Raw genomic sequence first — 27,090 nt, forward strand, 5'->3', positions numbered from 1 at the left:
TTGAAAAAATCTTGTAATGCAGATTACCAGTCAAAACTAACAACAACAACAACCCAGTTATTTGGGAATGGAGTAAAGATTGAACTGCCCCAAAACTACTTATTAATTCTTGTAAGACTAAAGGGATGAGCACATTCTCTGTACCTTATCTGCCTCTGACAAGAGCATGTTCTGTGAAAGCCCCCAGTCATGGGAGTAGTCAACATTACTGAATTTCCATCAACCCTTTTTTTTCCTGCTATACACAGATATTGTAATTTCCTCCCCACAAACATTTTAAGTACTGTTTCCCTAGTGTTCTGTAATGACTGCAACAAATAACTTTTGAGTAGCTAGTCAGGCAGCTATAAAATGAACATGTGAACAGGGAACTATATTGTGTCTTCTCAATATCAGTCTTTCTTAATTTGGAGAGAGGCTACATAGTTGTCAACTTTTGTTCAAACTGGCATGTTGGAAATAAATTTCCCCAACAGATTTATCAAGGTTTGCCAGGATTTTTTCCACACAAACGTTTCTTTTGTACTCCAGAGTCCATTTGGTGTTAGTTACATCCAAAATAGCTATATACATACTTATACTCTGTATTCTACTAACAATTCAGTTATAAGCATTGGCCAAAATACTTAGAACAGGATCAGGCCCTGGGTGATACCTTCCCATTATGGTGTGATTCCAGAGGGGTAAGGAAAAGCTCTCATGAACACATTCATTTCTAAAGAACCCTGCTTTTATATACTATAACGAACAAGTGATGTCATTGCTGGTAAGTGGACTTTAGCTAAAGCCAAAGGCAGGAATTTTTGGGCTGAACGCTGCACCTGGCACCTAATTGACCATGTTTTCTTCATTTCTGTTACTTGAGCCTAAACCTTAAATAAGATAACACTGGTATTTCAAGGGTCATTGCATGTTTGATACAAACAATCCTCCTTTCTTGTGATCTCATTCTTTTTGGTCAACTGACCTATCACTCATGCTAATATCTAAACCCCACTTGAAACAATGTCTCACTCAAGCCAAAAATAGTCCTACATGGAGTCCTTCCACTAAAGAAATTAAAAGGAAACAGACATGTGATTTGTTACTGCATGATGTTTTAATTTAAAAAACCTAGAATATGCAATTAACATGGCCCATGTTAAATAGATTAAAAACTAGGTCTCAAAATGTAACTGTAAATGGGGAATCTGAGCTGTGTTTCTAGTGGGGATTGATTCTTGGCCCTAAGCTATTTAATTTTTATCAATGATTTGTAAGAAAACAAAATCCTACAAATAAAATTTACAGGTTACACAGATTAGGTGAGTGGTAAATGATGAAGACAGATCATGGATACAGGTGATCTGGATTGCTTGGAAAACTGGACACAAATCAAAAATGCATTTCAGTATGGCCAAATGTAAGGTCACATATAGAAGCAAAAAATGGGGGCCTCTACCCTGAGAGAGAGAGAGAGAATCTGAAAAGGACTTAGAATTATGGTGGATAATCAGGTGAACCTGGGTTTCTAGTATGATGCTTTGGCCAAAAGGGCTTGCACAATTCTTGGATGCATGAATGAGGGGATATTGAATAGGAACAGAGTGGCTGTTTCCTTCATATTTGGCTTGGGTGGGACTGCTGATAAACTATTGTGACCAGTTCTGGAGTCCAAAATTCAAGAAGGATTTTGAAAAAATCCCAGGGCTTAGAGAAGAGCCATCTACTGACTGAAGGATTGGAAAAGCGTTTATAAGAAAAGACTTAAGGAGCTCAATCTGTTTGGTTTATCAAAAAGAAGGTTGAGTGACTTGACAATAGTCAATAAGTATTTACACAGGGAATTAAATTTGATAATAGAAGGCTCTTCAGTATAGCACAGACCCATATTACAAGATTGAATGATTGGAAGTTGAAGCTAAAAAAATTTCACTTTATTTTTAGTCTGAATTTTTCCCAACTGTGATGGAATTATCTATTGGAACAGTTTACCAAAGATGGTGGAGGATTCTCCATCACTGTCAATTTTAAAAATCAAGATGAGCATATTTTAGAAAAAAAATCCTTAGTTCAAACAAGAATTAAGTCAGGGAACTCCTACAGCGTGTGTTTATACAATGGTCCCTTCTGGTGTTGGGGTGGGGTGGGGGAGCCTAAAGTAGGGAAACTGAGTCACAAGTCAACCTGGTTTAGGCTTAATCAATTTTTTCCCTTTATTATACAATTTCAAACAAAATTGTCAGTGTCTGAACATATTTATGCCAGACAATAACAGAAGATGGAATTGTTAAATGACACAAGTTACCACATTCTGGGGCACAGGGAAGTCCTTTCACCTTCCATGGTGGTCATTGCTTCCTCTGATCTCCTGGTCTGGTCCTTCAGTCCTGTACTTCAGTTTCTGGTTCAGTGTTTCTACTGTTTTGGCCTTGTTCACTTAGGTCTTTTGTACCTTTCTACTTTCCAAGTTACTTCATTTTATCCGACTGGTCTTTAGCACATCACCTCTTTAGGTTTTATGTACCCATACATTATACACGAGTAAGCTTCCATTACCCAACTTCTGCATTTTTCCGGATTCAGAACAATATGATCCAGAACCTGCAAAAGTGTCACCCTGTTCCTGGATCTTCCCGGAAAAAGGGTTTATCTATCTTTACATGATTGTATATCTTACTTTCATCTTCTAACACATTACTTATCTTGACAGCAAATACATCTTTAACAATTCAGCAATTTTATATCAAAAGATTAGACAAAACCACACTCATGCCAGGCAAGGGCTTGAATTAAGTGTTATCTTATCTATAATTCATTATTCATAATTACAAATTACTAAAACATAGCTATATCAGAACTCAATCTTATTTAACAATCCTTCATTTTCTAGTTCAGTATGTTACCCTGTTTTATCCTTTAATCTATTAGAATTGGGGTGGGGACTGGAGAAATGCTATAATTCATTAACATTTCTTTATCTTCTGCAAGCATAGAATTCATGATATTGAACCATTATTTTAAACAGTGTTTTGCCTTTAAAATGGTATTGTAAGTTCTTTATGGAAATTGCATATAGCTATTGTATTGCAATTTAGAGAGCAGTAGATTTGCACCATTACTTTTTGAAAATCAAGTTCTTGTAGTTTTCCTTTTGAATAGTCATTTTCCTTAGAAAAAAGTGTTCCGTTTTAATAAGATTGATGGTTGATTTACAGGTATTACTGTGGAAGACCAATTTTGATACATTTAACTACAAGGAAGTTCTTAAACACCATATTAGAAGAATACATACTGATGACCCACCTCACCTTCTTGATATTTATCCAAGATCACCTCATTCCCATGATGGGAAATCTCAATCAATTGAAGTAAGTTCCAGGATTACACACAATAATATTTGCAGTTTTTCTATCTAACATTGGCTGTCAAAATACCATTTATACTGAGATGAGGTCTGTGTGGCAACAGATAATGCAGTGCTAAGCAATCTCTTGTCATTTATTATCAGTATCCACATTTTATTTTGTTTCAAAAAATAACATTTTTAGAAACAAAGACAATGTATTGAAATATCTTTTAGCCTTTCTAAAAGTTGATATCCTCATTTTCTACAAGAAAATGAGACTTATGATTGTAATTCAGAAATTTCCTCTCATTAATGAAACCTAAAATAATGTATACTGTAAAGATTTAGAATTGTTTAAAGTAAATGATCAGGTATGGGTTGATCCATTTTTTTCCTATCCCTGCAAATTTTTTTGATCCTAGTGAGGAAGATTTGGGTCTATATTTTGGATACAAGCTCTGTGTTCTTGTGAGCAAGTAAGTGCAGAATGCTATCCCTTGGCATTTCTCATTAGCACTAACTATACTTGAAAGGTTGTGGTACTTGTTGGACCTCATGTTTATAATCAGGTAGAATCATAGAAGATTAGAGTTGGAAGAGACCTCAGGAGATCATCTAGTCCAACCCCCTGCTCAAAGTATGACCAACCCCAACTAAATCATCCCAGCTAGGGTGTTGTCAAGCCGGGCCTTAAAAACCTCTAAGGCTAGAGATTCCACCACCTACCTAGGTAACCCATTCCAGTGCTTCACCACCCTCCTAGTAAAATAGTTTTTCCTAATATTCAACCTAGACCTCCCCAGCTGCTTCTGCCACCCCTGAGAACAGCCCAGTTCCATCCTCTTTGGAACCCCCCTTCAGGTAGTTGAAGGCTGCTATCAAATCACCCCTCACTCTTCTTTTCCACAGGTAGTTTTTCTAGCTGTAGATTGTCATATTAAAAAAGCAGTGGTCTCAACATGGTAGCACAAATAAAAAATGTGACAAACTCAGTCAGCAACGATACGTAGGTGACCAATAATGACTTTGGCAATTTGTTGTTGGTTCTGTGATTTAAGTCCTCCATTTAATGTCCTATTCAGTCAGCAAAATTAAAAAAAAAGTTAAGTCACCAATAAATAATAATGAAAGATACAGTAACTTCTCTCCAGCTGTCTCATATGATATAAATGGTCTTTGATGATTCATCAGAGCAGCAAACAATGCCAATGATAGCAGGAGGTTGCCTTAAAATTTTGAATGACCAGTTAATAGCTAAATCTTTGAGGTAGCATTTGTTAATAAAAGCATTTACCATCTCTGAAAGTTTGCAGACCCAGTGTACTCATTTTATATGTGAAATAAAGTGATTTTAAGAACATTCAGACTTGCAAACTAAGTTGAAGATTTGAAAGTCAAGCTGTCCCTTTCTGAGTATGCATAACCAGTAAGCCTTGCCTTCAAGTGAGGTGCATTATATAGCAGGTACAATTAATTGTGTAATTGAAACACCTCAGTTGGTTAGAGTTCACTGCTCACGCACTAGTAATAACGCAAATTGACTTTCATATCCCATGTTCAGTTTGCATGGCTAAGAAAAAAGTTTTCTAAACTGAGTTAACTTGACCTGGAAGATACATCATCCCCTGTCTCATTATGCCATTTTAGAGTCACTTTTCAGATTATAACTGCACTCTTCTTTTGTTCATAATTCATTTTTTCTCCCTGAAATAGCCCTGTCATCCTCTGCCCCGCTCCCCTTCAACAAATAGGGGTATGTAGTTTATTTCAGCTGTAGGACAATCTGGTTATGATACTTAATCCTTCTAGTAACTCATGTCTCCGGTGCACAGGTAAATGGAGACATTAAACAAAATGCAGAGCTGCTTAGCTTTGACAAACAACAAATGATATCTTATGGGGAATGGCAGTTGGAGAAGTTTGTCCTTAACTAAATCTAAGGCTTATTTATATTTAAAATGAAGCCAGTGATGCTTGGCATTGTACCGCATTAAGAGGCCCCAGGAGCTGCTTTTTGTATTCATTAGAATGTATACAAGCATTAAGGGCGAAACCACAAATACATTTTAAGTGGCAGTAATAAAAGAATGCATGACCTTTCAAGCCTTTACAGAGACAGAAATGCAGTCTAGCAATAATCAAGAAGGGTTGACTATATTACTACAAAATGAGTCAAGAAAGAGACCTACACACCTCCATAGCAGGAATGAAAACTATTTAATTGCTTTTTTCACTTAGGAAAAAAATGTGAACACTAAGGCCTGGCCTACACCTAAAAATTAGATGGATCTAACTACAGTGCTAAGAGCTGTGAAAAATTCCATGCCTTGTGTGATGTAGTTAGGTTGACCTAACCTCCACTGTAGATGCATCTAGTTGATGGTAGAATTCTTCCACCTCTTTGAAACGAGGTATCCATGTCAACGGAATACCTATATGTACAGAAAACCCCCTTCTGTCAATGTAGGAAGGGTGTACACTACAGCAGCACCACTGCAGAGCGATAGCTGTGCCGGTGCAGTCACTCTAGTATAGAGATACCCTAAGACTGAATGACTGTATATGTGGGAATACAAGAATACTGAAATCGGACATGTTCATAAAAAAATAATTTGTTGCACAACTTATAAACCTCAGGGACTTCTATAAGTGGTTCATCTTGTGGTATTGAACCTCTTATAATGACAAACCTGAAGCTTCCAGGGAAGGTGTGAGTACATCCTAACTGCATCTTGATGATTGTGTAATGTTGTACACAATAATGGCACTAGTGAAGGTATCTTTCTGAATCTTCCAGGTGATCACTCCACTTTTTAAAGCTTAACTTGTAGCTAGTATAATAATACATGATCACAACTAGTAAGGAATTTATCCAGTCCTGCTTAAAATTCAGATCCATTATGTGTCGTAATGCACGGCACCAAATTCCATCTTTATAGCTTAAAAAACTTTACGATTCGATAAATTAACATCATTTAGGAGTAGCCAGAGCTCCAAGTATTCTGCAGTTCTCAAATGTAAGTTTTCATTTCAAACAAAAAAACCCACACACACTCTGTAAGGCCTCTAAGGAATATGTCTACAATGTGATAAAAGACCCATGGCTGACCAGGGTAAGCTGGCTCAGCTGTGGGGCTATAACAGTACAGTGTAGATGTTCAGGCTTGGGCTGGAGTCTGGGCACTGAGGTTTTTTAAGACAGTGTAGACATACCCATAGTTGCTGTTGTAGTCTTGAGAATGTCTATAGAGTGTAAATAGATCCAGTGTTGTCTTCCTGTGTTAACAAGAAGCCTGAAATAATAGCTCTGAGTTGTCCCATTCATCTTAATCAAGACCTCCTGGTTGTGTAGCTGCAGATATTGGCATTTTTCAGATATGCCATATGTAGGGATGCAGGACTCACTGCCGCAGCGCCTCCTGCTGGTTGTCCAGGGAATTAGCTCTTGCAGCCTGGAGCACCCTCTGCAGGCCAGTGTCCAGCTTGCCTCAGGCCCCCATGTCCCTCTGACCCCAGTGCCCCTTTATCTTGGGGTGCTTCCCCCTCACAGTACACACTCTCTCTGGGTCTCCCCATCCAGGGGAACCCCCAACCCTCTATCACCACCTCACCTCAGCCTATGGCTACTGCCAGTCACCATCTAGCCCCTGCACACTGAGGCAGACTGCAGCATACAAGCCATTCATCATTGGCAGAGGGGGGTTTGTACCTGCTGCCTTTGCCTAACCCCAGTACCTGGTTTGGTCTTTGACAAGGCCTGTAGCGCTGTCAGGCAGGAGCTCTCCTGCTCCTCTCACCTTTCCCCAGCCCTTCTCGGTTGCCTGCACCCTCAGCTCCCAGGCAGCTAGGTCCTTCTCCCTCTGAAGCTGGAGGGAGAGTCCTGCCTGAACACCTAGCTAGCAGCCCTTTTATAGGGCCAGCTGTGGCCTGATTGGGGCGTGGCCCCAGCTGTGGCTACCTCCCCAATCAGCCTAGCGTATTGGTTCCCCTGGGCAGCCCTTTCACAGGGCTGTTTTAACGCCTTCAGGGCCGGAGCGGGTGACCACCCCACTAGACATAAAATTTACCATTTTGGTTGATGCAAGCGTCTGATATTTTATTTTCTGTCTCCATGACCTGGCACCTGGTTATAGCTCCGTCTTGCTACCCATCTTCCCCACAAGGGGGAATTAATTGGATTACAGGTGACACTCCCTCCATGTTCATAAACTAAACAATTTAAGAATCTCTCATAATAGATCAGACTATAGGTCCATGGAGCCAGGAAGTTAGGGAGCCAGAGATGGAGTCCAGTTGACAGCCTGTGAGCAGAGAAAATCAGATACATAGTTTGAGCTACCTAGAGAACAACACAGAAGTCAAGGCCTAGAGAAGTGAGTTGTTGAAGCCAGCTGCAAGCTACTCTCTTCCTTGGCATAAATGGGGACAAGAAGGTTCTGAGCCAGGCCACCTAATAGACGGCTCTGCAGAAGCTGAGGCCCACAAATTGGAGCTGCATTCCCGTACTTGAAAATAAGCATTGACTTATTTTGCATCCGAATATCGTAAATCCCTAAATTGCCATTGAATGTTTTTCAAGGCATAATTGGATGAGAAACAAGAGTGTTTGGACTACAGAATAATTTAACATTACTGTAGAATTTAGGCATTCTTGCCATGGAATTTGGTGGAATGGAATACAATTATGCTATGGAATACATATGGGCACTGGGAGTAACCAAATAAACAGCTATAGGTGCCTAGTAATTAACATCATAATTATCTAGATGTTAATCTAGAGTTGTAGTGGGAAACACTGAACAAAAAGACTAGATTAAAATCTGCACAATACAAAACTGGCTTAGATTTACAGTTAAACTTTTAACGGGAAAAACATGTTCTGAACATAGGGACTTCTTGTCTTTCATGCCATATGTTTTTTAATGGATTTTCTGTGAAAACATAAGTTGTGTATTATTTGTCGGGAGATAGCAAGACTTGCTTTAAGTTTAATTATTCAGGGGTCCAGTTGTAGTGTAATATGCTAAGTTATGTGCACCACTCTGGAAGAGACTAAGTTGTGTTTTTTGAGCTTTCTGTATTTCTGCTTTAATTGAATCCTCAGTATGTAGTCGAGGTTTTTAAATTGATGGAAGGTTGAGCTAGTACATTATTTTTAAAAGATGTTCAAACTTGAATGTTATATTCTATTATATTTAAGTGTATTGTGTTTGTATTATGAGTTTGAATATGTTTTGCTTATCCAGTTGCACATTTAAATTTTTTGTATAATTTTAAATCAGCATTTTCCTTAGATGAACAGACTACTAATCCACACTAGGTGGCAGTAAAAATCAGAGAATATTTTCTTGGTTTGTTTTACCTTGAGGACTTCAACCCAACACAAAATCAGATTTTCAGATTAAACCAGGCAACCTTTTAGAAGTGACACCTTAGAGACTAGCAATTTATTTGAGCATAAGCTTTCGTGAGCTACAGCTCACTTCATCGGAGCTGTAGCTCATGAAAGCTTATGCTCAAATAAATTGGTTAGTCTCTAAGGTGCCACAAGTACTCCTTTTCTTTTTGCGAATACAGACTAACACGGCTGTTACTCTGAAACTTTTCAGAAGTGGTGTGCCGAGTATTCATTTATTCACTCTAATTTAAGGTTTCGCATGCCAGTAATACATTTTAACGTTTTTAGAAGGTCTCTTTCTGTAGGTCTATAATATATAACTAAACTATTGTTGTATGTAAAGTAAATAACGTTTTTAAAATGTTTAAGAAACTTCATTTAAAATTAAATTAAAATGCAGACCTTATCAGTTTAGTGTGATCCTTGCCCTTATTTTTCCTTGCTGAGTTTTCAAATATCTGGCACATATTTGGATACTTTAAGCTGCGCACTGGCTTCTGAGTGATCAGTTGTTAACCGGTTCTGAGAAGGACAGAGGACAGATTTCATGTATGAAAATACCTGTTCACACAGGTATGTGGATCCAAATGCTGAAAGCATTGCAAATGCAATTTTCTTCAAACAGTTAAATTTCACTGGTAAAGACATCCAGCAGGTCAGAATAGAAACCCCCATGATCTCTCTCAGTAGCTTCAAGTGCACTCCGCAGATCTCCAAACTTTAATGCCCACAATTCTGAGCTTTTTAACTGAATGAGCTGCATTTTGAAATCTTCAACACCAATCCACTGAAATACAGACAAATCCAAGTTGTCTTCATTGAACTTTTTGGGTTTAATTAGAAAAGAAAGCATTGGGCCAAGTCTCTGGAAATCTTGAAATCTGTCAGAAAATTCTGATTCCAGCTCTTGCATGTACATTCTAATCTCAACGTCAAATGCAGTGCGCTGTTCCACGTGGTGTGATAGTGATGTAAACAGCAAATCAGGACTTAAAAATATTCCAGTACAGTGGCACTGGAACTATTTTTAAGGTGGGGTGCTGAGCTGCGCCCCCTCTTGCCCCGTCTGCACCCCTCACTGCCCCAGGATGGGGCCAGCTGCAGAGCCCCGGGCCAGCGGCTGGGACCCCGGGCCAGCAGCAGAGCCCCCCGGACCGGTGGCCGGGACCCAGGGCCAGCAGCAGGCTGAGCGGGGCAGTGGATGGAACTGCAGCTGGCAGGCAGCCGGCGGCCAGTACCCAAGGCCAGCAGCAGAGCCCCCGGGACCCGTGGCCAGGACCTGGGCAGTGTGAGTGCCACTGAAAATCAGCTCGCATGCCGCCTTTGGCATGCGTGCCATAGGTTGCCTACCCCTGGATTAAACACACTATAAAGCTATAGTGTGTAACAATATTTTTGTGTTTAATCTCTTCAAACCAGTTCATGGAGGTCAATAGAATAACAGTCATTTGGTTAGGAGTAGGAGACAGCAGACATTGATTCTAGTAATTTTTTTCTGCCATACTTTTTCCCTGTAATCTTCAGCAAATGACCTAACCTCTGTGTACCTCATTTTCTTTAGCCATTATCCTCTACTTTAAGACCAAGTTCCCTTTAATAATTAATACTCAAAAAGTGCTGAGAATGGAAATTTGAATGGAAATTTCTGTCAAAGGTTAATATCCTTTAGAAATTATTAGAGTCGATTAATGAACATGCTTAATATTGTAACCTAATTGACTAGGTACTGTTTTAATTAAGGAAGATTCTCTAGTCAATCTCCCTCTCAATGGAGAATTATTTGATACACTGTACTTTCTAGGGTTTTGGCCAGTCTCACTCTTTTTTTTTTATTTTTTTATTTTTTTTTTAAAGTTAAATTAAATTTCCACCAATACCCTTGGGGAGACTATTCTACAGTCTAGTTCATCTTGATGTCAGGAAACATTTTGAGAGATTTGTCTTAAATATTCTCTCTTAGCATCATTCCATTGCTTCAGATTATGCTTATATGTATTACACTAAATAATTATCCTCAGTATTTATACCCTTGAAATATTTGTAGACTGTTTCATGTCCTGCCCTCCTTACTTTCTTGCTTTATCTATACATATTTAGTTCTCTTTTTTTTTTTTTTTTTTTTTATCTTGTAGATAGGCTCGGCAGCCCTTATTTTTGTTGTTGTTCTCTGAATTCTCTCCACCTTGTCACTATCTCTCTGATGTGCCCAGAAAGCATATTACAGACTCACAGAGAGAGAGACTATTACCTTCCTGCTCCAGGATGAGATTGCTATTGTATGAACAGTCCTCAGTCACCCTGCCTTCTTTAGTCAGATCACGTTATCTATTGGCTTTCCAATATCACTTCTAGGTCTCTTTCAGGATGACCACTTCCCATGTTCCCTTTTAAGTAGAACTGGGTGGAAAATGGATTTTTCAGTGTGCTGGCACTCGTGAAAAATCATGGGAAAAATTGTATTGTGTTCAACCAAAACCAATTTTTTTTGAAAATTTTCTGCACTTTGGGGAAGTAAAAAAAATGTCAAGTTGGGTTAAAACAAAATATTTTGGTTCATCTTGCTCTGATGTTTTTTGTTTCAATTTCAGACATTTTCAGAAAAGCCAAAGGGAAGGGAGGAAGACGAGCCATTTAACTTTTAGCCCTTCTGTTAGGGTACTTTCCTGGGATATGGGAGACCCAGCTTTAATTTCCCCCTCCGCCTGATATGGAGAAGGGATTTGAACTTGGCAAGATAATGCTCTAGCCACTGGGTTATGGAATATTCTGTTGTGGGTCTTTCTCAGTCTGTCCTGTTGAAGCTGTTCCATTGTGTATAAATAAAGTCATTAGAGCAGGGACATGAACTTGGGCTTTTCACATCCTAGGTGAGTGTCCTAACCACCAGGGTCTAGAATAATTCTTGCACTTTCCATGGGCACATATATAGTGTAATACATATAAGCATAATCTGAAGCAATGGAAGCAATAGTCATTCATGTCTAGAGTTGCCTCTTGTTTATAGTTATCAAGCCAGGTTTTGTCCACTGCATTAATTTCTTATCTAAGCCAATTTTAATTAAGTTTTCATGAGACAGCAATAAATGTTTTATTAAAACCCAAATATATTACATGCACTATGCTTCTATTGTTAACTGATTTTGTGATTTTATAAAAAAAAAATGCAATCAGGTTTGTCTGGCAGAACTTATTCTTTATTAGCCTATGCTGCCTATTGCTTGTGATTCACCTTACTCTATAAATGGCTAAGGGATTTTTTATTTTACTGAATTTCCTTTACATACTGTACAGCACAGCTGCATATTCTGTTCTGTAACTATCTTTGGTAAAAAGCCACATGAAGGAAAACACCAAATACTTGATTTTAGTGGCTTGCATGGATGAAAACAAGTATCTTCACATATTACTGGAGATTACAGTTATAGAGAGGAACAGGAAATTGTGCCTACATTTTTCATTCTTATTGGTATCTACAGCTTGCTCTAAACAAAGTTGCACCAGTTTAATTCAAGGTGCAATGTTCCTTCTATTTAGTTAAACTGGTGCAACTTTGTGCACGGACACACTGGACACGCCAGATTAAATCTGTTTTACATGAGTTTAGCTTGCCTCTCAAGATGAGCTAAACCAATGTAAATCAGATTTAAGTCAATGTAGAATGGTCATACACAAACTTGCACCAGTTTAAATCAGTACTACATCTTTTCTTTAGTTAAACTAGTGTAACCTGTGTGTAGACAAGTTCTACATATCTTTACCGAAAAAAGTTTAGAAATAAATCTGTGGATGGTTAATTCAATATTTTTGGTTATTACATAAGCGTAATAGGTTAGCTGTAGTCTAACCAAATTAAAATAAGATAATTTTAAAATGCCACTTGAGCACAAATGCTAATTTCATTTTTTTTTTTTACAAAAGTGTAAATTATGCTCTGTATACAGATTCATTTTCTTTGCTTAATATTGTTGCATTTGCCTTGAAATGGGAAATAGTTTGGTTTCACTATAACTTCTGTAAAATAGTTTTGTGTCCTCTGCTGAAATGTTAGTTTTGAACTAATGACACCAATACTCCTCAGTGAATCACAGCAAGTACCCCTAATGTTTGTAAAGCCATTGGAAAATGGAAAAAGGTGGTGAAATGTGCTTCTTATTGTATTTTATTTGCTTTAAGATTATATTGAATAGTGTGCCCTTGGAATTGAAATTAAACTATGGATGTGGTTTGTCATGTATGTTGTTGTAATGATCCTTGAGAGAAAGTAGTAAAGGTGCTACAAGCAATAGTGAGAAGAGAGATTGGTTGAACAGTTACAGTTGGGGGCCAAATTTTGATCTTATGTACACTGGGGTAAATTCAGCGCAACTCCTAGAGTTATTCCCTCAATATTTTAAGTGTATTTTGTAAGTTTTTTTGATTAAGTTAATACGTTCAACTCAATTGTGTTGAACAATAAGGCTTGCATTATGATATGCCACAGCTGTACATTGCATAAGATACTTTCTTTTTACAGGTACCCTATTCCGCACACTGGGCACGCACTTCATTTACTATTCCTTAGCTCTATGACACACTCTTCTACTTTTTATCCAGTCCAAATATTTGGACTGGAAGAACATATTTGGACCAAACATGTTTGAACTGAAGAACATATCAGAGCGTTTGATGCTCAGATAACAAGGTGATGGAAATGGTATAAAAACATGCATAGCACTTCACATAAACAAGACAGATTCCCTAACCAGAAAAATGTAGTGTAAGGTCCTGATCTGCATGCTGCTTCATGTAAGCAGGCCCCTTGCTCCTATGTGCAGCCTCACTAACTTCGCCGGGCCTCCTCATGGGTGTTAAGATCCATCAACATGAAGTATTCAGAGTAGCGGCTGTGTTAGTCTGTATTCGCAAAAAGAAAAGTCTGTATGGTAACACCCATTGTTTCATGTTCTCTATGTATATAAATCTCCCCACTGTATTTTCCACTGAATGCACCTGATGAAGTGAGCTGTAGCTCATGAAAGCTTATGCTCAAATAAATTTGTTAGTCTCTAAGGTGCCACAAGTACTCCTTTTCTTTCAACATGAAGTAGTTTGTGTGACTGGGGCCAAAATAAACAAAAGGGTAGGAAGAGGAGAAAACAAAGGGAAAGGATGGAGAAAGAATAGGACAGCACTGAGAACACAAAGATTATATAGTTACATGGGGTGTATGTTTTGGTGGTGGTTTAGATTTCATTAAAGCTGTGGTTTATAGGCAAGCTTATATAAATTGGATTTTAAGAAGGGATTTTAAGGAAGACAGAGACTGTAACACACAAGAGAAGCCGATATCTGGTTTTATAGTAATTTTGATGTTGACGCTCATGAGTCATTGATGCATAGGGGATAAGTTTCCAAAGTCTTCAGCCTATTTTGGAATAGTATATGACCTACATGACATAGCAGGAGTACAGGGCTCAGCATTCAGTGGCTCCAGTTGTTCCTCTCCAGCAGAGGTCTGTGTCATGATGGGTATTGCTCTTTCTCTCCAAAGGCTGCACATGATGATCCGTATTATCTCCTCTTTTCAATATCTACATGAAATCAGTGCAAAAGATAGTGAGATGCCATGTACTCAGATGTCAGCAGTATGCTGATGACACTCAACTCAGCTGCCCCCTTCACCCAGAAACTCTCCCAGACAGTAACCTCTCTCAGCACCACCTGGTGCTGGTAATAAACTTAGACGATAGTCCCCCACAACATGGAGTAAAAGGGTTCTGTACCATCTGGGCTCAGCTTTCAGCTGTTGCCTCATCTGCTATAGAGCTCTGACTCTCAGGGCTTTTCCCCTGTGGGCAGAGGTGAAAGTCAGCCGGTACGCCCCAGTACGGCGTACCGGCAAGAGCCGATGCACCGTACTGGGGCAGCCCGGCTTCCCCAGGGGGCAATTTAAAGGGTCTGGGGCTCCCAGCAGTGGCTGGAGCCCCAGGCCCTTTAAATTGCCTCCAGACCCTGCTGCTGGAGCCCTGGGGTAGCGGCTGCAGGGCTCCGGCAGCTATTTAAGGGGCCTGGGACTTCCCTGCTTCTACCACCTGGGCCCTTTAAATAGCCACTGGAGCCCCGCCGCTGCTACTCCAGGGCTCCGGCGGCTATTTAAAGGACCGGGGCGGTACAAGCAGGGGAGCCGCGGGCCCTCTAAATAGCCCCCAGAGCCCTGGGGTAGCGGGGGCTCCGGGGCTATTTAAAGGGCCAGGGCTCCAGCTGCCTCTGCCGCCCCGGTCCTTTAAATAGCCGCTGGAGCCCTGCCTCTTCCCCAGGGCTCCAGCGGCTATTTAAAGGGCCAGGGCGGTAGAAGAGGGGAGCTCTGGGCCCTTTAAATAGCCCCAGGAGCCCTGGGCTGCTCCTGCTACCCCGGTGCGGGCGGAGCACTTACCTTACAGCGTGGGCTGGGGCTGGCTCTGACCCCCTCAACCCCGCCCCTTCCGGGGGCCAGAGCTGGCCCCAGAGTACCGGTAAGTCACTCGACTTACTTTCACCCCTGCCTGTGGGAGTCTTACCTCATCCTCTTCCAGGCTGTCTGCCTGGGAGTTATTCTTCTCCAGGGCCTGCCAGAGGCGCCATTTGCCCTTCTGCAGCTCCTCTCTCCAGACTGAGCTTTCTCAGCTCTCCACAGGCATCCCTTGCCCCCTTCCCAACTGTGTCTAATAATTAAACAAGGCCATCTGATCCTTAGCCAGTCAGGTCAGCTGGGACAGTAGCTGATCTGTCACAGGCAAGGCTGCTTCCAACGCCCCTTAAGGGGCCTGCCAGCCTGTGACAAATTTCCCCCAAGTAGAGTTTTTACTAAAAAACAAAATCACTCTGTGAAGTCCACAATAAACTATTATGTGTATTTTACATAAGATGCTCAGATACTATGGTAATCGGCAGTAATATAAAACCTTATGATAGATGTGAGAAGGATTTTCCTTCTGTGTTTTCATGAGGTTTTTATATTCCATTTACATTAGTATTTCTCTTAGTTCTCCCATTTTAGATAAAGGAGATTTTCAGAACCATGACGAAAGGTACAAATCAAGCACTTCTAACTTCTGTTCCAAATTTATAGAACCAAACAATATCAAATAATTTTAGTACCTGGACAGCACAGACTTCGGATATTTTGTGGTGTGTAGCTATGTAATGCATTTCAGGCAGAATGCAGCCCTTCATAGTCAATCACTTTCATATAGTAGCTCACCATGAATCAGTTTTTGCATGTTTTTCAGACATCGTGACTTCTATTCAGACACTTAACCTACCACAGAAACCACTGTTGCCTCATAACCTGAAAAACAAACATGATTTGCAAATAAGAATTAGAGTTCTTTTGAAAGTAGGGCTTAGGCTCCTAAATTACTTCGATGCTTTTGGAAATTGAACTTGTAGTCTAGCTATGTGCAATCATATTTCCAGAGAGGAAAAAGATGAAATCATAGCAGAAATTTTACAAGGAATCTTCAAAAGAATAGGCTGCAAAAACTACATACTGCCCTTTTAGTTTGGGCTTCAGATCACATGAAAAAATATATAGAGGCCACATTTGGAAACTTGGAAAAAAGCTTCCTGGAATGCATTTGTTCAGAGGTCATTAGTGATTCTATTGGAGATCAGCAGCTGGCTTAAATTTTGGGTAACATCAGTGTTAACTGACCCAATTAAATCAATTTTATAGTTGCTATTTTCATATTTCTATTATAAAATTTAACTTCTTGATTCCTAGCTCCTGTGCTAAGAATAGGATAAGAACCTCTGAGTCAATTACTTTTTTGGGGTGTTTGAGGTTTATAACAAAAGTACGGACTATAGACCTATTTGATATGATCTATATTAATATAATTGGTTTCTTTAATGTGTGGTTACCAATACATTATGATTATGGTTACAGGAAAGGCTTCAAAGAAAGCAGTTTCTTTTATGAATATATTACCCTTACCTGTAGCTGTGTTGATAGGGATGCCCTCATTTAACATATGGTTTTTGTTTCCATTTTCTATTGATATAGAAATACTAACATCAAAATTTGTTTTTGACAGATAGATCCTAGCTTCGATGTGACAGATACACAAACGCTTGACCCACCTGTCATAGATATTAGTTCCTCCATGTATTTCAGTTCTCCGGTAAGTTTCCTGGGGGGGGGCTTGTTCGGAAGGACAAAGCGTAGTTTAAATCAGTAGGTTAGTGGCAATGTGGACTTTCTCTAAATTGATAAAATGTAGTCAGAGTCCAGTAAATAGTTTTACTATTCAGAGAGTCTTAACTTCTTAGCCACCATGTTCAAATCTCCTTCCACAATTCAGAGTGTTAACCAGAAGATGGTGCAAGAGTGAAGTTTTCACTTTGCTTAAGAGATTTAATCTTTTATTGTACTAAGAGAATCTCATAATTAGTTGTTGAAAAATCACATGATATTTGTTTCTATGTAAATATTCAATTTATGAAATATTTGATTTTGCAAACTTAAGTTTCAGACAAATAGACATGTACTGGAAAACAAAGAACAGTCTTTTTCTTGATAAAGAGTGCCCATAATTATATGATTTGATTTTTCTCCTTTTATGGTGTCAGCTAGCACACATCATTCTAAGAAGGAATGATAGGATTAGCTCCTTTTAGTGTTCACTTTAATGTAACAGTGGTGTGTGGGAGGAAAGAAAGGCAATATTTAAATGGTGCTTTCGTAGGAGGAGAAAAATGCTCACTCGGTGTTGGATAATAAAGGATGTACTGTTCTAGAGTTAGGTTAAAATGAGAAATCTTTTTCTAGGATGAGAATGTTTCCTCCTTCCCTCTCCCTCCCCATGAATTATTAGCTCTGAAATTGTTCCACTGAATTTAATTATTAGATGACAGGATTTGTAAAGAGTCTGCTGTCTAAGGCAATGGTAATCATCATAAGTAGCTGGCTAGAGTGGATGGATGATTTTATGCTTAAAGCACCGGACTGTGCAACAAGACTGTGTTTTGCTCCGTCTTTCCTCAGATTTTGTGTGACCATGAATGTCACCTGATCTCTCTGTCCCCATCTATAAAATGGTGGTAGTAACCCCTACATACAGGTGTGTGGTAAGAGTTATTTAATGTTTTAAAAGTGATTTGAGATCCTTGGATGAAATGCTCTATAGAGGTTGTAGTGCTGTTTAACCGTCTTTCCTCCCCAGCCAAACTGAAATCCTCACCTAACATTTGGCAAGGGCTTTTGTAATTCAAATGCTTTGATCTCATTAGCAATTTTGCTGTTGTGTTTTCAGCGTCACCAAGAAAATTTAGCTTTTTAACCTAGCTGGGGTCAAAATAATCCACTCACTTTACTGGGTATTTATTTTATAACTCTTGTAAGTAGTGGAGAGAAAATACCAAAAAAAGACCACCATAGTAGCATTTAACTTCAGAAAGATTAACCATACAAAAATAAGGAAGCTATTTAAGTGAAAATTAAAAGTTACAGTCACAAGAGTGAAACAGCAAAAAAAATTAAGTGCATCAGAAGTAGGAAGCCTGCCAAACAATCAGTGGGACCACTGTGATCATTACATTTCATTCTCTACTCTTTCAGTTCTGCCATCTTCCTAGCTCAGGGGTGGCCAACCTGTGGCTCTGGAGCCACATGCAACTCTTCAGAAGTTAATATGCGGCTCCTTGTATAGGTGCTGACTCTGGGGCTGGAGCTACAGGTGCCAACTTTCCATTGCTCAACCCCATGCCCCGCTCCCACTCCGCCCCTTCCTGCCCCCTCCCCTGAGCCTGCTGCACCCTTGCTCCTCCCCCCTTCATCCCAGAGCCTCCTTTACACTGAGAAACAGCTGATCACAGTGGGCAGGAGGCACAGGGAGGGAGGGGGCTGGAGGCACAGGGAGGGAGGGCTGCCAGCAGGCAGGAAGTATTGGGGGTGGCGGGGGAGGGAGCTGATGGGGGCTGCTGATGTATTACTGTGGCTCTTTTTTTGCCATGTACATCGGTAAATTCTGGCTCCTTCTCAGACTCAGGTTGGCCACCCCGTCCTAGCTGAACAACTCTACTTGTCCAACTTAATTACATTCCACATTCTCAATTCCAGCTGCCTTTTTGCCACCTGTGACTCATTCCTCAAATCCTCCCCTTTTCTCTCCTCACAGGACCTCACTGATTTTTTTTCCAAGAGAAAATTGACAAAATACAATGTGACCTTCCCTTTTCTCTATCTCCTCCTACAACTCTTTCCTACTTCTTCTCTACTGTCACCCCTTCACTTGCCCTAGTCACTCCATCTCATCCCAGCTCTTGATCTCACTTTTGCCCACTCTCATCCTCTCCCATACTCTTCTCCTTAACATCTTTCTTTTCTCAGGCTCTTACCCTCACAATACAAGCATGCTTTAGTCTCTCCCAACTTAACAAAAAACAAAACAAAACAAAACAAACCCCAAAACCCTCTCTCTCCAACTGTCCCTTCTTCTTTTCATCGGTAAGCTCACTGAACACACTATGTGAAGTTCCTCTCCTGCAATTCCATCCTAGACCCTCTCCAATCCAGCTTGTGCCCCTTTCACTCCACTGAAGACACTCTCACCAAAGTCTCCAATGGTCTCTTAGCCAGATCTCAGAACCAATATTCCATCCTCATCCTCCTTGGCCAATCAACCACCTTCAACGCCATTGACCATGCTCTTCTTGAAATCTTGGCCTCCCTTGGCTTCTGTAATTGCGTCCTCTCCTGGTTTTCTTCTTCTACTTCTCTATTTGCTCCTTCAGCGTATCCTTTGGAGGAGCTTTCCCATCCCCCTCCTGACTGTCTGTGAGCATTCCGTCTTTGGTGTCCTTCACTTCTCCTTCGGCACCTTAACACATGATAATCTCATCCACAAACACAAATTCAAGTATCATCTCAATGCTGATGACTCACAAATCTACCTCTCTGCTCCAGACTTGTCTCCTTCTGTCTAAACTAAAATCTTGGCCTGTCTGTCTGACATCTCCTGGGCTGGTCTAGCCATCAGCTGAAGCTCAACACGACTAAAACAAAGTTCCTAATCTCCCAACCACACTCCATCTCCTACCCACAACCTCCTTTCTTGATCGCTGTGGACAACGCCACAATCTTGCCTGTCACTCAGATCTGTTACCTGGGTGTCATATTCAACTTGGACCCGTCAGTAGTCCTTACATCTAGGCTATATCTAAATCTTGCCAGTTCTTTCTGCACAGCATATCCATTCACACAGCTATAACTGTCATCCAGACTTCATCATAGAATATCAGGGTTGGAAAGGACCTCAGGAGGTCATCTAGTCCAACCCCCTGCTCAAAGCAGGACCAATCCCCAATTTTTGCCCCAGATCCCTAAATGGTCCCCTCAAGGATTGAACTCATAACCTTGGGTTTAGTAGGCCAATGCTCAAACCACTGAGCTATCCCTCCCCACAAATCATCTCATGTCTCAATTATTGCAACATCCTTTTTTTCTAGGGCCATGGCAAATACAGTCTTGCCCCACTCAGCTCTGTCCAGAATTCTACTTCAAAGATCATTTACCCAGCCTGTTGTTTTGACCATATCACTCCCCTATTTGCCGCCCTCCACTGGCTCCCCTTTTTATCACGTCAAACATAAGCTGCTTGTCTTCACTTTTAAGTCTCTCATTCACTATTGAGATGTTGACTCCCACATCCAACCAACCCATGATACTAGCCTCCATCTCCCACTTGTTCATTTTTCATAAACCTTCATGCTTTCTTTTATGCCGCCCCTCACATTTTGGGCAGCTCCACAAAGCAACCTTATTATTCTCCTTCAAAGCCATCCTTGAAATTCTCCTTTGCTGTGATGCTTCCAAGTAACGTGACAATGGTCAGGCTGCTGCTGTGTTGAAACTACTGCCTATCATGCTGAGCAATATTGTCTCATCGTTCACTTGTACTTCCCCATCTCTGTATCCATCTGTTATTTCCTGTCTTATACGTAGACTGTAAATTCTTTGAGGAGTAATTGTTTGTTTATTCTGTGTTTGTACAGCATCTAGCACAATGATTCGTGACTAGGGCTCCTTGGTGCCATGGTAATATTAATAACAAAAAACTTTAAGGAGAAGATAGGGTATTCCCACTTCTACATTGTGGTTTGCGAGGTTGCTTGGAGGGCAAAATCTACACACTCCTAAGATCTCTAGAAAAGGAGCTCAACTTCCCCCAGCCTTGAGTGCATTAATCCCTTGGAAAGCCACAGAAGGCTTCTTTCCCCAAAATTCTTATAAATTTTAGGAGATTAGTTGGGGGAGCTCTCACTAAACTTTCCCCTGGCGAGCCTAGTCCTTTGCTGCTTTGAGGGCGATCTGTATCCCTTGCCTTAGGACCCTTGTATAAGGGCCCTGTAAATCATAGGAAACTCAATAAGGCCCCAATCTTCCAGGAAGGATGTTTCTATCTATTTTTTTGGTGGGGGTATTGCTACAAAGTGTCAAAAAATGTTAATTTTTAAAATTTTGAACTACCACCTTTTTAGGTATTCTAATTTATGAATTCCCCTGTCCAATTCACCTTTCTACTTGGTGGGAAAATTCTACCTTGAACCAAGATACATCCTACCATCTTTGAGTGATATGACTTCTTGTGTATTTTAGATGAAGGGACAGAATGAGACTTCTAATGAGAAAAGTCTCTATAACCTTAATTATGGAGTGTCTTGCTGCCTTATTGTAATTATGAAAGCATTGGGAGTTATTGAATTACATGTTGAAATAGGTCTTGGGCACTATGGACTATTGATTATTAGTTCTGTTGTCTGTTTCAGTAGAATGAGGAAGGAAAGCAATCCCTAGATGTGTCTGTGTGTTAGCTTTTCTTTGTTTTTTGTTGTTGTTCATACAAGAATAATAGGATAACTGGAATTTGCACCATTGTTAGCAAGAAGAGACTGCCAGTTCTGAATATTTCCCCCCTGCAACCAATAAATACTACAAACTGGGCGGGCCTGGGGGGGTGGGCAGGGAACATTCAGAGGGACACGGCGGGGCCCAGGCTAGCCTCCACATGGGGCTCCCCTTATCCCAGCCGCAGCTCCGGCCCCAGCTCCAGCGCTCCCGGCCCCAACCGCAGCCCGACTCCCAGCCCCGACTGTGGCTCTGCTCCCAGCCTCAGTTCCCAATCACAGTTCTGAAGGGCAGGGCGGGGCCCAGACAAGTTCCATTATAGATGGGGGTGGAGGGTCCCAGAAAAAGTCTGGGGACCACTGAAATATTACTTTATGGACAAAATACATATAGGAAGAGAGAGTTCACTTGTGAAGATAAAGAGAATATTTCAGTAAATGTCGTGGCACCGGGGTATCCTAGTTACTAGACAACATTGCAAAACCAGTTCAGAGCCACCTCCTAACACTTACGTAAGCAGAGATTTAGAAAAACCTACTTGAAAGAACGCAATTTATAAAGATGTAAAAGTGAAAAACTAAATTTTGTACTATCTTCAAAATCAAGGTGGAAAAAGTAATTCACTTATTGTCCCCCTCAAATAATGCCAATAATTTGTAATTAATTGTAATTTGTAATTAATTAACTGCTAAATGTATAATGAATAGTAAATGTACCTCATTAAAAACACATTGATCTTTCGAATAACAACATTCTTCATTGGCAAGATATAGAATCACAGATTACAGTTCTTTAATGTGTGAGAATCTCAGACTGTTTAGCTTGTTTTTGTTATAAAGGTGGCTTTTTCTCTTCCATATTATTGAAGCCCCATTCAAAACACTACTTGCCTTCTCCCTCCCCCACCCCTACTGTACAGCTTAGTATTGTCTGACAATTTAGTATTGTCTTTGTGTTCCTGAGTTACGAAAAAGTAAAAGTTGGAAAGGACTTTTGTTTTTCCTGTAGGACTGTTTCTTTCTGCCCCACCCTCTGATTTTTGCTTTTATGTTGAGAGTGTATTTATTCAATTAAGCATGCAAACCAATGCACGGTTAACCTCAGGTCCCATGATAAACCCAGGGTAAGTTGATGTCTCGTTAGCTGTTCTGACAGCAGCAGGAAATCACTGTGAAGGCTCTCTAGTGTTCCATCTGTTGACCTTGCTCGTATAAACAGGATTTGAAGGAAGCAGAGCAGTGTGAAGTCTGAACCAGCCATGCTGCCTGTAATACACATTTGCTGTCCTCTCCTCCATTGATAGTTATCAAAGGCATGATGTATTTGTTATTCGTACACAATATCGACTCTACAGTTAAAACTGTGTGCTAAATATTTTAGGGGGGGGGATAAGAATTGTTCCGTTTTTCTTGGTGAGGAGTAGATTAATTTGAAGGTTTGAAGGGATCAAACTTTTTTTTTTTTTTTGAAACAGTGTAACATTTTAAAGAAGGGATTAGGAACAAAAGTTAATGCTCAGAAATTATTATTCAGAAAGGTGAAATATTGCTAACTAGTCCATGCCCCTTTAGTAGTAGGTGTCTGGATTTCTCAATGCTAAACGCAGAAAAGATTTTGTTTTATTTATTTTCACAGACATTAACATAGACTCCCCTTCCTCGCCCACAACCCCTCCCGAGAAAGGTACCTATCCAGAACTCTAGCAGTTTTTTTGACACACAATTGAAATTACATTCTGGGATGTGACTACTACCAGTATAGATGAATTGTCCTCCCCAGCTCTTTCCCTACCTTACTGGAAGAAGCTGTCATTGATACCTCTCTTCCTGGGGCACCAGCTTTCTTCCCTGGCTTCATGCAGCATCAGAATTACATGGAACAGAGGAGAACAAAGAAAATTTCCTCTAAGAAAAAGTGAAGGAAGAAGGGACCCTTCTGTTCCTCTTTCTACAGTTTTGAACAGGGATCCATACTGTTCATCAACCGTCCCCTCTGCCCTGGCCTGTACAATACTCTAAATTCGTGTGCTCTTAAACTTCCCTTGGTCAGTGTATGCTACAATACTGTCCTTCTCTCTTTGGCCTCTCTTGCACATTTCCTGGGCACAAGCTTTCTTTGTTACTCCTTCAAGAAAATGGGATCCTGAAGCCCAGCTGCTCTAGGCCCCAGGACCAGTGCTGACCCACCCAGCCTCCCCAGTAGCTTAAGCACACTCATTCCCTCAGCTCCAGCTGTGTGGGTACACTAGGTTTATGGTTTAACTCTTCAGGAGCATGTGATAGATGAAGCAAACAGACACAGATAGGCCTTGCAAAGGTTTCCAAGCACACTTATTCTTTTTATTTAGATAGCATAGAAGACCTGCAGATCCAGAAAAATATAATAAAACCCTATACACACTTTCCTGCCTCAGTTTCCTCATCATTCTGGAGCATTTCCTTTGCTTATGTCAGAGTTCTCTGAGGAGTTCTGAATCCTTCTCCTCCAAATCATGGAGTCTCTCCTTCTCCAAGTCAGCTTCCTTTTACCCTGCCTCGTTCCAGAGTTAAACAGCCCTGGCACTCCCTGTGCCCTCCTCCCAGAATAGCATGCCCCTCTCTTTCTTTCTCTTGAGTTTATAAGTCTTACCACTAACACCTGGCTCCTTTTGTTCTGCTGCTGGGAAAATTCTACTGCTCCAAATCCTACCCCCTCTGCAGACAAACTAGGTTGTTAGTCTCTAAGGTGCCACAAGTCCTCCTTTTCTTTTTGCGGATACAGACTAACACGGCTGCCACTCTGAAACTTGTAGGTTGAGCTAGTTTCAACTGGAATATAGTCATTAGCCTTAACAACTGTCCGTTGTCCCGGTCTTGGAAATGCATAATACAGCCCCATGGCTGACTGCACATACAGTGAGACATGAAATTGTTGTATCATTAGATAATTTCATCAATCAGAATTCATAAATTGTACATAGACCGAATCCCCAAATTGTCACAGGTTTTGATTCTCTGGTTCTGACCCCATCACAATTACTTGACATGTGTAGTGTACCTGACTTTAAGAGGCATGCTAGTGCAATTGATAATGGATCTAAAAATTAGCTATACACAAGAGAGAAGTAATACATATGTAATAAGGGAGGAATGTGATCTTAATGGCCTTTCTTTGCACTGTTTATAATGATGATATTCTAACAGGACATATAACTACTAGTATACTAAGAAAGAATTGGGAATGTATGTTGCACTGCTGCATAATTAAGTAATACATGTCAGGGTGTTCATTAATAGTGCTTTGAGTGAATTGAAGACTGAACTTGACTTAATATCCTAGATAGTTGGAGAGGAAGATTTCCTGTTCTATTTTTAAGTATGTAGCCTATGCCAAATAATTACATTGGTTCAGCTACAGTATTAGTTAATAAGTAAAGTAATTAATCATGTTTATAACAGTAGTGCTTAAGGGCCAACGAAGACCAAGGCCCTATTTTGTGAGGCACTGTACAAATGCAGAGTAGATTTGTACCAGATGTAGTCAAGCTCCCCTGGCTGGACACTTGCAAAACGGCTGCTGTGGGATCCAAACTCTGCATTCCATGTACCACTAGTGTTCTGGGGCTGAGCACAGTTTAGGCACTTTCCCCGGCTTTGGGCCCCTAGGAGGGCACACCAGGTGCGTGCAAACCTTTTGTCTGACACCCCATCCCCTCCCCTTGGCAATGGACACCCTGCGATCCCATTATCCAAAGGTAAGCCATTAGAAGAATAGCAGCCAAAGCAGGGATCTCTGGACAGTCAGGGCTTGTCCACGTGGAGATATAGTATGCCTCCTGCACCAGGATGTGAATGTACAGTGCTCAGGGCCGGCTCTACAGGTTTTGCCGCCCCAAGCAGTGAAAAAAAACTGCCGCTGCGGATGGCAAAAGGGAGAAGCTGCTGCCATCTTGCCACGGCGGCTGGCGGGACAGAGGAGCTGCTGCCAAATTGCTGCCGCCACAGAAACACTGCCTCCCCTTTTTAGCTGCCACCCCAAGCACCTGGAGCCGGCCCTGACAGTGCTATTGCCACACGCTAAGTCGCTATGTGGTCCCAGCTACCACACGCTAACTGTGCTGTTCAAACAGCAGCAGGTCAAACCTCATGATAGAATTTGTGTGTGTGGTAGTAGGGTCCACACAGTGATTTAGTGTGTGGCAGGGTAGAGCATAGCAGATTTACATCCCAGCTTGCCACACCCTAACTGACCATGTAGACAAGCCCTCAGAAAACTTTTACAGTTCTGACTGGACTTTCTTTGCCCTGTGTTGATTGGCAATTTGCTCCACTCCTCTCCTTCCTATTTCCCCCTTCCTCACAATTTCTTCACCTCAGCTTCACTCTGTACCTGCACCTTTTACCCTCTTCTCCCCTGTCTCTCTTCCTCCCATCTCTTTCCGTTTGTTTCCATTTAGCCAATCCCCTCCTAAGTAATCCCACCCAATGGGTGGAAAGAATCATGGAACTGACATGATGTTTGCCACCATCATCTTGTTCACTCTGCTTGTGTGTTATACTCAATGGTGGATTATCCACTGGGCCAACGGGGCCGGGGGCCCTGGGCAATTAGGGAGGGGGGCCCTGGAAAAATGCCCCCCCCAACTTTCTCTGCCCACCCGGCACTCCTGCCAGGGAGCCAGGCCCCGACCCCATGCCCTGACAGGAGCGCTGGGGAGAGGTGGCGCAAGCCCCCGGCCCTTGACCCCATTTATCCAGCAGGAACACCGGGGAGGGGCAGGTGGGACTGCAGGCAGAAGGGGTGGGGACGGGCTCCCACTTGCTCTGGCCCAGGGCCCCACAAAATCTGCCTCTAGTTATACCCTTTCCCCAATCCTGTGTCTGTCTTGTCTATTTAGATTGTAAGCTCTTTAAGATAGGGTTGGCAATGGGGCCTCATTCTTGGCTGGCCCTTAGGCAATACTATAATAAACATGATTAGTAATGAAATTCTTAATATTTTGTTTCATGTTGTAAAACTAACTGGTTATTTTCTAGTAGTTGTGTAGGTGAGTTAGAGCTGGCAAAAAAAAATTTATAAATGTTTTTTTAATGTGGCAGCAAAACACAGTGTTAAGTGAAATGGTTAAAGAAAGTTTATCAAGTCAGCCTATTCTTTTTTGTAGTTCCTTTAGTAAATCAGCACATTTCTGGGAACTGGAGGTGTAAAAGTTCCAGGTATTATTTCTGTCCCATAACTTCCTGAGATACTGTACTTGTAAGCTGTCATAGGAATGTTTTCCCTGGGCTGGGAATCTAAGCTGTTTATCCAAGTTCTCACAGCTGATTCTGAGACACGTAGAAAATGTCCGACAGCTATCAACCCACATCCAATAACAACTGGTTCCTTCCTCTTCCTGTGGAAGAGTAACATCCTCTGAGAAGAACTGTACCCTGAGGAATGCAAAAACCAGCAGCTAGTCTTTCACACAGGAAATAACTACTAAAGCACTTCCAGAAAAGCGTTTCTTTCACTTGGACT

The 27,090-nt window shown here is 41.0% G+C and overlaps 1 protein-coding gene across 6 annotated transcripts in view; it reads left to right on the forward strand.

The window, feature by feature from the left end:
- Window positions 1–27,090, forward strand: part of POC1B (POC1 centriolar protein B) — a 95,645-nt gene that overhangs the window by 31,672 nt on the left and 36,883 nt on the right. For 5 of the 6 annotated variants that reach the window (XM_037885378.2, XM_043546356.1, XM_037885384.2 and 2 more), the window contains exons 9-10: window positions 3,198–3,350; window positions 16,781–16,867. In XM_037885378.2, the coding sequence (XP_037741306.1) occupies window positions 3,198–3,350; window positions 16,781–16,867 (240 nt within the window). Of the gene's footprint in view, window positions 1–3,197; window positions 3,351–16,780; window positions 16,868–17,730; window positions 17,807–27,090 lie in introns of those variants that run through there. The other variant, XM_043546359.1, reaches the window with a different exon arrangement.

The sequence above is a fragment of the Chelonia mydas genome, chromosome 1 (assembly GCF_015237465.2).
Source record: "Chelonia mydas isolate rCheMyd1 chromosome 1, rCheMyd1.pri.v2, whole genome shotgun sequence".
NCBI classification, from domain to species: Eukaryota; Metazoa; Chordata; order Testudines; family Cheloniidae; genus Chelonia; species Chelonia mydas.